General features: G+C 51.8%; 1 protein-coding gene across 4 annotated transcripts in view; it reads left to right on the top strand.

The window, feature by feature from the left end:
- Window positions 1-14,696, top strand: part of Jakmip1 (janus kinase and microtubule interacting protein 1) — a 137,274-nt gene that overhangs the window by 87,071 nt on the left and 35,507 nt on the right. For all 4 annotated transcript variants that reach the window (XM_074042656.1, XM_074042659.1, XM_074042658.1 and 1 more), the window contains exons 6-8: window positions 131-277; window positions 1,044-1,184; window positions 2,979-3,038. In XM_074042656.1, coding sequence (XP_073898757.1) covers window positions 131-277; window positions 1,044-1,184; window positions 2,979-3,038 — 348 coding nt within the window. The remainder of the gene's footprint in view (window positions 1-130; window positions 278-1,043; window positions 1,185-2,978; window positions 3,039-14,696) is intronic.

Here is a 14,696-nt window from a genome sequence, read left to right as displayed (position 1 = left end):
AAATGTGGTCCTCATGGTACAAGCTCTGAGGAGGCTGCCTTGAATCTGTGCTTGCCTCTGTGGCATGGCAGGGGCTCCACAGCCCATAAGACCTTCAAGTTGCCTGCCCTGTGTCTGTCCCCCACCACAGCTGAAGCGCTCGAGGGAGACAGAGGTGCAGCTGAAGCCCCTGGTGGAGAAAAATAAGAGGATGAATAAGAAGAACGAGGACTTGCTGCAGAGCATCCAGAGGATGGAGGAGAAGATTAAGAACATCACGAGGGAGAACGCGGAGATGGTAAGGCTGGTCAGGACCACATGGGGCAGTCCTGAGCCTCAGTGCAGGGCTTGCAGGCCACCCAACCCTGCCCCCAGGATCAGGACGCCCTCAGCAGGGCCATCTGCAGCCTCGCCCCTGCCCTGCGCTGCTGGGGGCATCTGTGCCTGGAGGAGCCGGACAGCTGCGTCCTTAGACACTTCTCTCACTCTCTCTGAGCCTCAGTTTCTCCACTCATACAATGGGAAGGAGGAAATCCACACTGTGGGATCACACACACAAAGGCCCTATAAAATATAGGATCATAGCAATGCTATCTGTTGATGGTGGCAGAAGAGATGGTTTTCCTCCCACAAAGATGGTAGACTTTGTGGTCAGGGCAGGATCTAAGACTATGCTTAGGTTTGTAGTAGTTTCACAGCTGGGAAGGCCAGGTGTGGTAGGAGTGGGTGCTTTTCTTGCTGTACCACAGTAGGTGCAGGTGGGAGTTTGGGGACTTCTGGTTCGGGATCCTTTTCTTCTGCCTTTCCTCGCAGCTTTCAAGGCTGGTTTCAGGCCATCCTCTGCCCTGATGACCGGCCACCCTTACCAGTGAGCATCATAGCCATGCCTCAGGCTTTGATGTGACCTGCAGCTGTCTACACCCCTAGCTTGGGGACCAGATGGCTGTCCTCCCCCCCAATCCTTCCACCTGTCTTTTCATTCCCCAAGTCCAGACTCCAGCACTGTCCCTAACACTGCTGCAGCACAGGTCACCCTATATAGCACTCTCTCCCTTCTGTTGCAGAAAGAAAAGCTGTCAGCCCAGGCCTCTCTGAAGCGCCACACGTCCCTGGATGACCTCAGCCTGACCAGGGATGAGCAGGAGATCGCCTTCTTGAGGCTGCAGGTGCTGGAGCAGCAGCACGTCATTGATGATCTCTCGCTGGTATGTCTCTGCTCGGCTCAGGTGGCACCATGTGACGTGGCAGTGTCAGGAGTGGGCGTTGGGGAACCAGGGCACAGTCAGTTGGCACAGTTTCTGGCCGCCCCCCCCCCCGAGTTCCCTGTGCTGCACGCACTAGTTTCATGCTGCTGGGAAACGGCCTCAGCTCCTCTGCAATGAGACCACTGCTACCTGGGAACGGTTTCCATGGTTACATTTGCTTCTCTGATTGTCTCCTACTTTGCTATGGTTAGGGGAGCCTGGATTTTAAGAAGAATGAGCACAGTCTGTCTCCGAGACACCTTTGAATGATCGATTGAATGACTGATCAATAAATTAGTTTTTGGTTTTTTTTTTTGTGACAGGGTCTTGCTATGTGCCCCATGCTGGTCTGGGAACTCCCCGTGTAGTGTATTTCTATTTTAAACTTAGCAGTTACTGACCACGAATGCGATTCTGCAAACATGAACCTTGTAATCAGACCGGAGTTTGAAGGGCATGCTAAGGCTGTGTGTGGGTGTTTCGTGACTGTCAGGGTGAAGATATGTTAAGGGAGTGAGGTGGGGAGTTGGCCTGCTTTGGGGTGTTTACCCAGAGAATTCATGGGGCACCAGCTGGGCACCCCTGCAGTGGGCTTCAGCTGCCTCTTAGAAGCAGGGTGAGTTCTTGCCCAAGAGATGTGCGGTAGTCATCCATGGGTCTTTGAAGAGCAGGGAAGTGGGGAATTAGATTCTAGGAAGGGCTTGACCAGACTTGCTCACTCTTCTGCCCCTCTCCCTGTCCCTGTAGTCCTCCCTCCCTCCCTCCTTTCCTCCCTTCCATTTATGCATCCATCTATCTTTTCTTTATTACACAAGACTTGATGCAGCTTAGGCTGAAAACATGTACTCAGTAAAGAAATGATAAGTGAGAAGAAGGAGGAAAAGGAGGAGGAGAAGGAGGAGGAGGATGGGGAGGAGGAGAAGAAGAAACCAAATCAAGAAGAGGAGGAGAAGGAGGAGGAGGAGAAGAAGAAACCAAATCAAGAGGAGGAGGAAGAGGAGGAGAAGGAGGGGGAGAAACCAAATCAAGACTAGGGAAAGTAAAGACAGCATTGACAAGCCCAGGCAGGATAGACTCCAGACTGAAACTAAGAACCAGCTGTGTTCTGGGGGAGGAGGATGTGCTTGGAGGACAGGCCCTGATTCTGTCTGTGCACAGTGCAGCCACTGCTGCTCCTGCCCCAAAGGGCCTGTTTCTACCAATACTGGCCCCCAGGAACCCCCAGGAGCCCCCAGGCTCTTGTCTCTTTCTTAGAGCAATGTCGCAGGGCAGGTTTCAGCTCCATATAGCAAAGGAAGAAATAGAACCAGTGAAACAAAGTGGTCACCTGACCAGGAGGAGGCTCTAGGGGATTTGATGTACACTCTGGCCAAGTTCAAAGTCACAGGTGTCCTCACACTCTCCTGCTATCACAGGCAGAACTTCTGAGGCAGCAGAGCTAATGAATAATCCACACTGCTTAGTGTGACTGCCACAAGACCCTGATGAAAAAGACAGTCATATGGGGAGATGGTCAAATTGGGGCCTGTTTCCTGGAAGGCCTGAGTCCAGATAAGGGCTTGAGTAAGTAGCTCATCCCTGTAGTTTTCAGAGTAGCATCACTTGGGTGCCTAGAACAGGCAGTGGACCAGCCCATGCTGGGGGAAATGGATGGGTGCAACAGGGCAGTGAGAGCTCCCTTTGAGAACCAGCCAGTGGCATGGCTTGGTGTGACATGAGGCTAGTGAAAATGCTAACCGTTGTGTTTCCTTGCAGGAGAGAGAACGGTTGCTACGTTCCAAGAGACATCGAGGGAAGAGTCTGAAGCCACCCAAGGTGAGCCCACAACAGTACCCTTGCCCTGCTTTGGTGCCAGGTCACAGACCTGCAGGGCAGGCAGGCTTCAGGAGGGGTGAAGTGTGAGCCATTCACAGAGGGGCCAGCAGCTGGGGACACATGCCTGAATGTTGGATGGCTAAAACCTGTTATGACCATCTCTCAAGGAATTGTAAATTGTGGCTGCAAGATGTGACCCAGTTATGGTAATTTATTCATGAAGACTTACTGATGAGATTCTGGACTTAGGCACTGGTTATATTCACACAGAATTAAAAACATAAGTACTCAGACCTTTGGAAGGATTGAAGGGTGCTCAGGTGCTTTGTGCCTTTTTTAGAATAATGCAGAACTCTGTGTGTGTGTGTGTGTGTGTGTGTGTGTGTGTGTGTGTGTGTGTGTGTGTGTGTGTGTGTGTGTGTGTGTGTGTGTGTGTGTGTGTGTTTTTAAAATGTAGTTCTACTAACTCCCAGTGGCAGTGCCCAGTGTTCTGGCAGGGATGTGGGGAGCTGGGCTTGTGAAACTCAAACGGCCATGGGGCCACGCTCGGTGTCAAGCAGCAGGTGGAGGGAGTTTAAATGAAGACATAGCTTGCACGCCAACCTGTAAACCTATCTTCCACCTGCACAAAGACATGGGCGTCCTGCCTGTTACTGAACCAGGTACCCTGCCTGTTTTTATCTTCTGATAGAGAGATGATTATAAAGCAGTATTTCTCTTCTGTAAGGAAAATAGCTGTGCAGATGTGATGGTGAATATCTAAAGACATATGGCCTTGGAGTCAGGGTGATGGTAAGGAATGGTGGGGACAGTGCCAAGCCAGGCCCAGAATGCTGGTCACTGTAAGCAAGTAGGCCAGACAGTATGAGACGTTCAAAGGAAGTGTAAGACTTTCTATATGAATTTTCTAGGGCTGTCTTAACAAAGTACCACCAAATGGTTCACTTAGAATGACAGAAATGTAGGGGCTCACAGTTTTAGAGGCTGGAAGTCTGAAATCAGGGCGTTGGGAAGGGGCATGCTCACTCCTTCTGAGATCTGCAGGGTCCTTCTGTGCCTCTCTGGTGGTTTCCAGGCCACCTCTGGCATTCTAGACTTACAGATGCCTAAGTCCACTGTCTGCCTTTGTTGTCACATGGCTTCTCCCTGTGGGTCTCTTTGTCTTCACGTGCTTGTCTTTAAGGACACTAATCACTGAATTTGGAGTCCTTCCTGCTCCAGTGTAACCTCATATTAACTTAATAATGACATCTGCCATGACCCTGGTTACAAATAAGGTCATGTACTGTAGGACCAGGGCTAGAGCTTCAGTACTGCTTTCGGGGTGTGTCGGGGCGGGGGGCACAATTCAGTGCAGACACCTTTACGTAAAAGGTAAGGATTTCAAATGTGCATAGTACTGTAGACCACAGGCTGACTCCAGGTGGCCTGGGGGGGCATGTTAGAGTTAGTGCCACTAGCAGTGGCCTGGGCTCATTGGTGCTTTGCTGTGTCCTGGATGCTCTGGTGAGTGGTTATTTATGCCAGCTCATTTAATCCTCACAGATGCCACATGAGGTTGAAATTATTTGTTCCATTTCAGTTATAGGAGACAAGTAGAGGTATGAAATAGAGAAACGGCTCAAAGAGAACAGTGGTTTAGGCTCAAGTTCAAGCCTGGTACTTAAAGGCCTAGGTGTCTCCCACAGACAAATCGAACGTGGCTCAGATCTCTGCACACTGACCTTCAGAATCTCAGAAACAGGAAGTGATTCGGACAGAACATGTTTACATCTTAACATATATTTTTATTATGGAAATAATATAACCACACTACAGAATACGCAGGAAATAACAAATGATGCCTCCAGTGCAGTCCCTCCCCTCTGTGGTCAGTGATGCCGTCAGGATGTAGCCCCTGGCTGTGACTGGAGAATAGGTTTTGTACCCTGGATTCGTCCTAACAGTATTCTGTAACATTTGTCATAAATACACCTTTTATGGCAGCATTTTCTGCTGAGTGCATGGTCATAAATTCGTTTACTATCCTGCAGCTGCCAGGCACATTTGCTTGCAGCTCCACGGGGTTGCAAATGCTGCTGTAATGAATGTTTCTGCCAGGCGGCCTTTCTGGGCCAGTTCTGTTTCATTCCCTGTTGAACATTTCATTCGGTGACTATGCAATTATCTAGCTACCCTTTCCCCTAGTGTTGGACTTTCTGCTTCTAGCAATATCGCCGAAGCAAAGTCCTTTTGTGCAGAGAGCTGTGTGCACAGTCTGGATGGTTCCCATGGATGGGTTCCCAGGAGTCGGAAGGTGGACCTGCGGGCTCTGGCGGGCAACTGCGCCCCCTGCTGCTGTACGGAGGTGTTGCGCCATTTTGCACAGCAGCCTCGGGTTTATGCCTGTCATTTTTATCCCGAGTCAGAGGCTAAAATGCAAGGGGCGCACATCCTGTGCGGTTGGCCAGCCGGGCTTGACAGACGCATTAAGCTTCCATGTGGGGTTTCCCGGACACCCAGTGTTGACCACGACTTTATTTTTCAAACCTCTACAGGTTGTGACTCCCTAATCCAAAACCCCTACGTCTGAAATTAAAATTTTTTTTTTCTTTGACAGTATAGGGGATTGAACTTGGAGCCTTTATGCTTATGATACGCCTACCTTCTTTGCCTCCCAAGCATCTGGGATTACAAGCATGTCCCACTGCACCTGACTTGAAATCTAAAACTTGTGAGCATCAACATGGTGCTCAAAAATTTCAGATTTTGAAGCCAGGTGTGGTAGCATATAATCCCTGCAATTCGGGAGGTGAAGGCAGGAAGATTGTGAGTTCAAGGCGGGCACAGCTCAGGTGGTAGAGTGTTTGCCTAGCATGCACAAAGGCCTGGGTTCAATCCCCAGCCCTACCAAAAAAAAAAAAAAGCTTCAGATTTTGGACTCCAGATTTCTGGATTAAAGATACTCAACTGGTAAAATTCTATACAAATATTCCAAAATCTGAAAAACTCTGAAAGGGTAGGGCTACCTTTCCTGCCCACCATGTCCTGGCCAGCGTCTCCTCTTTCTCTCAAAATTCAATGCAGGTCAGTTTTCCTCCCACGCTCCTACTTGACCCCAGGGTAGGCCCAGATGGGTGTATATTTGGGGCCACCCAGGCCTGCAATGTTTATCCCCAGGGCTGCCTTTCAGCCCTGGTTCTTCCCTTTCCCCTCCCACAGGCCACAGCACCGTGCAGGAATGCCTTTCCCTATAAATGGCTCCCTTGTGCTCTGCCCCTATATAACGAGGCTGTGCTCCTTTGCCAGGGCCTTTGCTTGACAGAACATCGGTGTAGTTCATAGAAAGGTAAAGAATGTTCCAGAAGTCTGACAGTCCTGCCCCTGCTTTCAGCTCCTGACACTGCCTCAGAAGGATCCTTACTGTCGCCCAGACTCTGCTGTGACCCCTGAAGGAGAGCTCCTCCAATTCCACACCCACCCCAGGCTGTCTGCCCAGGAGTCCTATGTTGGGTCCTCTCCAGGGACAAGGCGATGACCGTTTCTGCCCGTGACCTGCTAGTTCAGGGCAGGCTCACGTTGTCCCTCCCTGTCAAGAGGGTTTCTAGAGAAGGACCATGAGCGTTCCTTGGGCCCTGTCCAGGCCGGGGCCGGGGGGAGGATGTCTAGCCACAGAGAGCCCCGGTCATGGGGTGGTCCATGCTGCAGGCCACTGAAACCTGCTGTTCAGCAGGCACAGAAGGTGTAGCATAGCAGAGTTCCAGATGTGTGAAAAGTGACTGAAAAGGAGCAGAGTTTGCTCCCACGCCTTGTTGAAAGCAGATTGGGGGTTCTTGGATGCGCTGAAGAACTGAGGCCCTGAACCACACGGGGGTGAGAGCCACCAGCTCTAAGGTATTAGGCAAGGTGTCTGAATTCTCAGAGCCTGCCTTCTGATTCCTAAGATGGAATTCCATCCACAAGATCAAATGAAGCTTCTGACTGTGTGCCTGGCGCATAGTAGATGTGCAGGAACTTATAGCTTCTCATCCTCCCTTCGTCTTAGAGCAATGGCCGTCCTGAAGAGGAACTGATAAATGCAGGCCCTTCTACTCCACGGTGCACTCTGCCAGCTAATGTGAGACAGCAGTAAGGGAGCACTCGATGCCCTCGAGGTTACTGTTCTCTCTGGGAAGGCTGGGGGGTCTGCTGGGAAGGCCCCAAGCACCCCCTGGAAACTCCTCAGTCTGCATCCCCTCCTCTCCAGGGACCTTGGCCTGCTGCCAACAGGGAGCCGCTCAGGCCTGAGGTCTGACAGGTTCTCTTGGCCAGAGTCTCTGTTGTCAATTCTGATAGCATGTGTAGGACACATCCAACCTTGAGCCTGACCCCAGAGGCCAGTCTGCCGCCCCAAGGAAGGCAGGACTGGGACACTGATGGCTGCCCTGGAACAGAAGGTGCGTGGGTGCCTTTGCCTGTCTGGGCTGCCGGGACACATGCTTTTTGTCATGTGTCCAAGATTTTAGCTTTTAAACAGAGGTATCTTTTTGCCTATGGTTGTTTGCAGCTGACCTCATTCCTAGACAGTCCTTCACCATGGCTCTGCCACTAACTCATAAGCTTGTTCAACCTGACCACACCCTGTGTGTCCAGCTGCTCTCAGCAACCTCCAAGGACTGAGTGGTGACTGCATGAAACTGTCAGGTGCTTCATGTCTCACAGGCCTTTAGGCCTGGCTTTTGTGCTTGGCCAGGAAGGACAAGGGCTTGATCCTCCTGGCTCAGTAGTGTCCCCATCACCTGGTCCCTGCTCTGCAATAGCCATAATGGCTCAGTCTGTGTAGTCCTGATCAAAGAGACCAAAACTTGTGGCAGACCTGCCTGCCAACCTAGCCAGGCAGGTGGGCTGGGTTCTGCATCAGAAGCATGGGAGGCCACTCTGGGAATTGCTCTGTGCCCTGCCTGCTGTGAGCCTTTTGGTAAAACCCTCTGGGGGAGATTTGGGTCCTAGACACAAGACCCTGGGACAGCCATGAGAAGACAGGAGCTGTGTCTGGTGCTATATCCAGGCACTTAGTAACACAGGCGCCCACACAACCTGAGCTGCTCTCATCCCTGGGGAAATCTTACAGGTTGCTAGGCAACAGAGGAAGATGGAGCTGGCCCAGGTGGAAGCAGGCCTTGGGATTCTGATCTAGCCACACAGCTGCCTAGGATACTTTGTCTGGTGTAGCAAAGACCAGGGGGGACATCCAGACCCCATTGGGAGGCTTTGGAATCAGGAAGTTCCGGTGGCTCTAGGTCATTTGATCACAGGGGGCAGGGAACTTAATGCTAGGAGGGAGCATGGCAGTGAGCCTTGGGAGGGAGTGGTGGTGGAGGCTGGGTCTGCAGACTCCTGGCCCTCCTGCCTGAAGTTAGGAGGGGACCCATGGGGAGGGCCTTAGGTAAAGGCTCTGGATTGAGATCCTGCCCCTCCAGGCCGCTTGGGGTCTCTGCTCAGGATTTCTGTTGCCTTGGTTTAAGCTTTTATCCCTCTTCCTGAGATGATTGCCACAGTGCTCCTGCTGCACACCCTGCTCCTAGCACCTTCTCTCCCCTCCAGAGCTGTGTTGTGAATGGCAAGCACAAGTCTGGCCTTGCTCCCTTCTTCCTAAGCAGTCTGCAGCCTCCCCATTTTCCTGAGGCTCTGTGGCCACATTCCCAGGCCTGTGGGAGTCACCCTGCTTGTCTGCTGCTGCACTGTCCTCCTGGGCTGGTGCCCTCGCCTCTCCATGCAGCCTCTTCTCTACCTCTGCACAGGCAAGTGCCCTTCACATCCTTTACTCGCTGCCTCTGCTCCTTCGGGGTTGGGCTCCATTTCTCTGGGCCTCCTTTGCCCTTGAGTCCCTTCTGCCCTGACATGGGTGCCGCCCCTTGTCACTGTTCATTTCTATGTCTGCCTCCACTGGGGCTGAGCATCAGACAGGGCTCAGAAGATGCTGGTGGCTGAGTGAGGGAGTGTCAGGGCAGTGGGGGAGCTGGATCGAGGCCATATTGTCTGCCTGGCAGCCTAGGAGCAGGGCTGGAACCCAGTACTATATCTGACGCCTCAGGTGTTCAGGTTGGCTCCTGGGATCGAGGGCTGAGAAATGGAGCGGCTGTTGTCATCAGGCATCCTGCCTCTTTTGAGTTGGCATAGTCGGCTCAGTGGTGAAGGCTGAGGGTGTGTGGCTTTCAGCCCTTCTTGTCCCCCATTCCTCTAGCTATTGTCTGTGGCTTGTCTGCCTTAGATGACAAGGTATAGCCTTTGAGCAGAGGTGGGGAGGTCTCAGTAGCCCTAGGAGCCAGCTCAACTGGACATGTTTCCTGGTTTCTCCACAGTCTCCCAAGGGCTTGTGCAGCCCTATTTCTTTGGCTTTGCCATTTGCTGTCCACATGGCCTTTCTCTTGGGTTGGCTGCCTACAGCTTTCCTTAGCAGATAGTCCATGCTCCTGGCATCTCCCACATCTTGGGGTCTCCACTGTAGCTTAGGGTTCCCTCTCACAGCTTTATTATGCATCACCCTTGCAGGGGCTGCCTGCAGGGACTCTGACCCTGTCACACATTGCCTGGTCTCCCAGGCCTTTCTTTGAAATCTGGGTGGAAGCCTCCATGACTCCATAACTCTTGCATTCTTCAGTCTGCAAAACCAACAGCACTTGAATGATGCCAAGATCTGCTGCCAGCTCAAGCAATAGTCAGGCCCCTTGGACCATGGCTATCGTGGCCTTTAATTTCCTGGGCAGCTGAGCACAATGAAACAAATCCTGAGAACACAACTTCCTAGGCTGCCCTGAGTGAGCAGAACAGAATTCTTAAGCGAAAGTCTTTCACACCCTTGAGCCTGTGATGCTGGGATCTGGCCAGTTCCTTGGGTACCTCAGGTTTCTTTCCTATTGTCTCATGTAAGGTGCCTGGCTTCTTTCTAATGGGACTAATCTCTTCAGAGACCATACCTTCCTCAGCCCCGACTTTACACTGACTTTTTTTTTTTAAACCAAATGGCAAGTTTTTCAAGTCTTTCTATTCCAGATCCTCACTGTAAACCTGGTTCAAAGTAGCTGGCAATACCTTGCCACAGCCTGTGTGCTGGGCTGCCTTAGAATTCCTTCCACCAGATGAATTAGTCTGTCACCTTTAAACTCAACCTCCCTCAAAGTCTCAGGGCATGGACAAAATATAGCCACGTTCGTGGCCAGCAGGTAACCTGAATGGCCTCTGGTCCAATTCCCAAGAGTCATGAGCCTGGCCTTCACTGTCCACGTTCCTGTAGGCATTCTGGTCTTCTGAGCTCCCACCAGAATCACTCACTGGGCTGTGCTGTAGCCTCCACATTCCTACATCTCCAAACATCTCCAAATCCCTCCCACAAGCCAACTGCAAAGGCTTAAATTCGCATGGTCTGGTTTAGTCACAGCAAGGACCTCATTTCTCTGGTGCCAATTTTTTGTGTTAGCTACTTTTCTTGTCTCTGTAACAAAACACTTGACATGAACAGTGGACATTTTATATTCCAACTAATAACACAGGCCCAACCCTACCCCAGGTGCAGCCCTGCCCAGAAGGCATCACTGGGAAGCCCTACGCAAAGGACCTGTGAACCATAAGCTGGGGAGCACGGTGTGGTTCCCAAGCTCGTGAGGTGGTTGCTTTGTAAGGAGAAAAGCATCAGGCTCTGTTGAAGCTGAAATGTGTCTGCACGCAGCTATCTGCTTCTCCTTTCATGAATTGACCATGGCCTTTGAACGAAGCCTTGGTATCTGCTGAAGCATACGAGTCTTACCTTTTTATGGTAAAAGCTGTGCATGTTTCTGAATATGAGGGTCTTTGCTTCTGATGTCAAGCCTCTCTTGGATGCCTGCTCCGGGCAGAGGACCAGGACTCTGTGTGACCGGGATTCTCCTTCTGGGGTATTTCCCCAGCAGTGGTTTGTTTATATAAATAATATTGCAAATGCTGAGGGAAAGACTGGAGGAAGCCAACAGTTTGGGCTCACCCAGGGCACCCAGCAGGGACATTTTGCAGACACACGAGAGAGGAGGTGCCATCTCATTTTAGGGCTTTGGTCCAAGAGCAGAAGTCTCTCGCCCAGCTACCGTTGCTATTGCTATACCTGGGGACCTCGCTGCTTCAGGGACCCAGGCCTGGGTGGTGCTGTTGACAACTGCTTCTGGTACAGAGAGGCTGTGTCCCAGGAGGCAAGTCCCCAGAGGACAGGCTGACTTGCAAGCTGTCCTCGTGATAAATGCACCAGACCAGCCTAGAGACTAGCTTCTCTCCACCCACAGCTGCATTGCCAACATCTGGGAGCAGCCCAGTGTCACATCTCTGTAACCAAGAGGGTGGTTTGGGGGCATCCCTGACCTCAGGCCTCTGCAGCCGATGACTCTTCAGGAAGTCATGGTTGCAGCAGGGCAGGCATAGGAGAGGACAGGCTTTGGGGGAGGCTCAGTGCTTTTTCCGGGGACTGGAGAGGTGGAGAATGGTCAAGCCAGCCCCCATGGAGTAGCAGTGCTGCAGCCGTTGCCATGGAGTACATCCTGTTCGTGCTTTACTTCTCCTTCTTCCTCTGCCTCTGTGCCCTCGTGTGCCTCTACTTCTCTGGCTGCCAGGAGATGACCTATAGGCATGAAGGTAAGAGCTGGCTCAGGGAGGGGAGGTTCCCAGCTTAGATCAGAAGCTGCTCATGTTCCAGGCAGAAATGCTAGAAAGACCAGAAGAGAGGTGATGGCTCAATCCAGTGGGGGAGTTGACTATTATGGAGGGGGACTCCTCACTTCTTCTGTCCCTGTCAATCTGCTGAGCACAAGTCTCCTGTCACCTCAAATGTCCAGGGAGAAAAAAGGTTTACTCTGCAGTCATTTTTGCCAAATGTAGATTAGTTTGAAGAAAGAAGTTCTCCAGGCCCACTGGGGCCGTAAGAAGAAGGGAAGTGTAGAGGGGCAAACCCTTTTCATACAGGCCATGGCGGAGATCTCAGAATGGAGACAGAAAGTGTGCCAGTGTCTTTCATGCTGAGAGTTTTTGCAGAGCTCACTCTGTACCAGGCACACAAGGAAGCTCTGTCTTCCAGGTGGTTCTGCTTGGCCCTCAGGAAGCTGGTATTGGGTGGCCTCCTGTGTATCTGGGGAAAGCAGTGTAGAGCAAGCTGCCTCATCATCAAAGGATACAGCCCATGTTCATGTTCGACGTGAAGACAGCCTTTTCTATTTGGTTTGTGTTAATAAGACCATAAACAGACTAACTACATAATTACTTAGGAAAACGAACCCATAAAGGATACAACTGACCCACTCTGCATGTCCTAAAGCTGAGTGGGCTCCTCGCTGCTGGGGGAGTTACGTGGTCCATACAGAGCTATGGGTATTTGTGTTGGTTTCTGCCCTGCGAGCTGCTTCCTGCAGCCTGGGTCTCTGTGGTCTTGGCCTCTGGAGCTGTAGTCCACTGCAGGAGACTCCACTTGTGTCTGAACTTGGGCTGTTGACACAGGCAGCTCAGCTTTAAACACAAGTCAGCAGCATGGACAGTTAGCACTCTGTTATGAGGACTCGATAATGAGTACTTAACTAGCAGTCTCAGGTAGTTTCAGAAAGCCATCATCTTAGGTCCCTGGACAGTCATCAGTCCCCAGGACGGTCTGTGATGCCAAACACAGATGGCCACAGCCCAGCACGGTATTTTGATTATTTGAAAGTGTGTGACTTCAGATGCTTCTCAGGGCCTCCTCATTGTGCAGGCAGAGCCCTCCCTGCGTCATGGTGTCAGTCAGCACAGCAAACACACAGAACTGTCCCCTGAGGCGGGGCAATTAGCAGTGTTTATGGGAAATAAGGTTGGCCCAGTGGTGGCGCAGCAAAACATGCGCCTTTGAGCTGGGGGTAGGGGAAGGAGGAGACTGTGTGTGCAGAGGTGTCATCCATGATAGGTGCCATTATCGTCACCATTGTCATTTCCACTGCTCTCTAGAGATGGGGGAGGGACTTCTGGTGACTGTAGTCAGGTGGGGCTTCACATCTGTGGGAAGGGTTGAGTATGCAAGGTCCCCGACCCCCCCTAGAGAAAAAGGCCATTTGGAGCAGATGGAGCCTAGTAGGGTGTCACAGCCCCACCTGTTACAACACTCACATGGATGTGATGCTCGCTATATGCACAGTGGAAAGAACGTCAGGTGCAAACCAGAAACCACTGCGGACAAGCAACTAGTTTGGGTTGAGTTAACAGACACCTGCTGGGAGTACTCACTTGTCAAGCAGTGCTTCCTGTGAGAGGGTCCTGGGCTGCAGTGGGGAACAGAAGGGCCCAATCCCTTCCTTCATGGATGTTCCATTCTAGAGGGGGAGGTCAAGCAGCAAACATGCAAGCAAAATGTGCCTCACAACAGGTGCTAAGTGTACAGAGAAAAATTAAGGAAGGAGGGTAGAGGCTCGGTGGGGCAGGTAATAGGAATGTGGACCTGGTGGTCAGGGAAGCCTTTTTGATTTGGTTGCATTTGTGTAATACCTAAGGGGAGTGTGGGGGAGAGCCATGTGGGTGCTGGGGGAAGAGCATCTCAGTCGTGCAAAGGCCCTGTGGTGGGTACATCTAGGGTGCAGGAGTATGCTGGGCTGCGTGGCTGGAGCAGAGCTGAGGAGAGGAGGGATGAGGTCAGTCTTGCAGGACCTTGCAGTTCCCTGTGTGGACATTGGCTTCACTCAGTTGTAGTGGAATTGCCACCTGGGGGTTCTAAGCACAAGACTGGTGTGACACAGCTTTTGTTTCATAACAGTTACTTTGGCCATCAGGTGGAGAGACAAGGGCAGGAGGGAGCAGGAAGACCAGTAGGAGATGGGTGTAAAAGTTTTGGTGGGAGATGAGGGTGGCTCGGGCCAAGATGACGGTGCAGGTTGATAGAGGGGTTATGGGGTGAGAGGGTGGATGCTGGGTTCAGGGTGAAGCTAGCAGGGTTTCTCCTTGAGGGGCCAGGCACAAGGGGCAGGAAGAATCAGAGGCTCCCTGGGTTTGGAGCCTGAGAAACTAAAAGTCAGGGGCTGCTGTTGTACACAGGTGTGAACGTGGGAGGAGCAGGGTTGGGGTGCTAAGGTGGCTGCCCTCAAGGCCCTTGCTGAGGGTGAGGCCGATGTAAGAGTCTGGAGTTCATCAGGGTTGGGTTCATGCTTTGTGCAGGTCAAAAACAAAAATGTAGTGTGAGGTGAAGGCCATGTGCAGAGGATCAATGCCAAGTACAAGAGAGAGAGTGTTGTGGGTGGTGTGTTGTGCCAGGTATCTCCTGACAAGCCCCTTTAGAAGCCCTAACTGTGTAAAGGGGCAGGTCACCCCCCCCCATCTCGTCTCCTACCTGTATCTGATTATTTCCCAATTGCATTATTCATGGTAGCCCCAGTCTCATTTTGCTCATCTTTACAGATGTGATTGCAGTTGTGCTGGCTTAGGCCCACAGGGTGGGAGGCGCCCTCTAAGTGAGATGGGAGGGACTCCACTTGGTTTAGATTTTTGTTCCCCAAGCCTGACCCTGCTCAGTCAGTGTTTGCTGAGTGAGTGAGCAGGTGAATGGATGGATGAAGCCCCAAGTCCTGTGCTGTTTGGATTGGGGGTGGTGTAGGGTGGGGTAACCTGGAGGCCGGCACACAGGGCATGAAAGCTGTCTCCCAGTCTGAGCGACAGGTGCAAAGGTGCTGTCAC

This window comes from Castor canadensis, chromosome 9 (assembly GCF_047511655.1).
Source record: "Castor canadensis chromosome 9, mCasCan1.hap1v2, whole genome shotgun sequence".
NCBI classification, from domain to species: domain Eukaryota; kingdom Metazoa; phylum Chordata; class Mammalia; order Rodentia; family Castoridae; genus Castor; species Castor canadensis.
The sequence above is the reverse complement of the archived record's forward strand: the minus strand, read 5'-3'. Positions and strand labels throughout refer to the sequence as shown.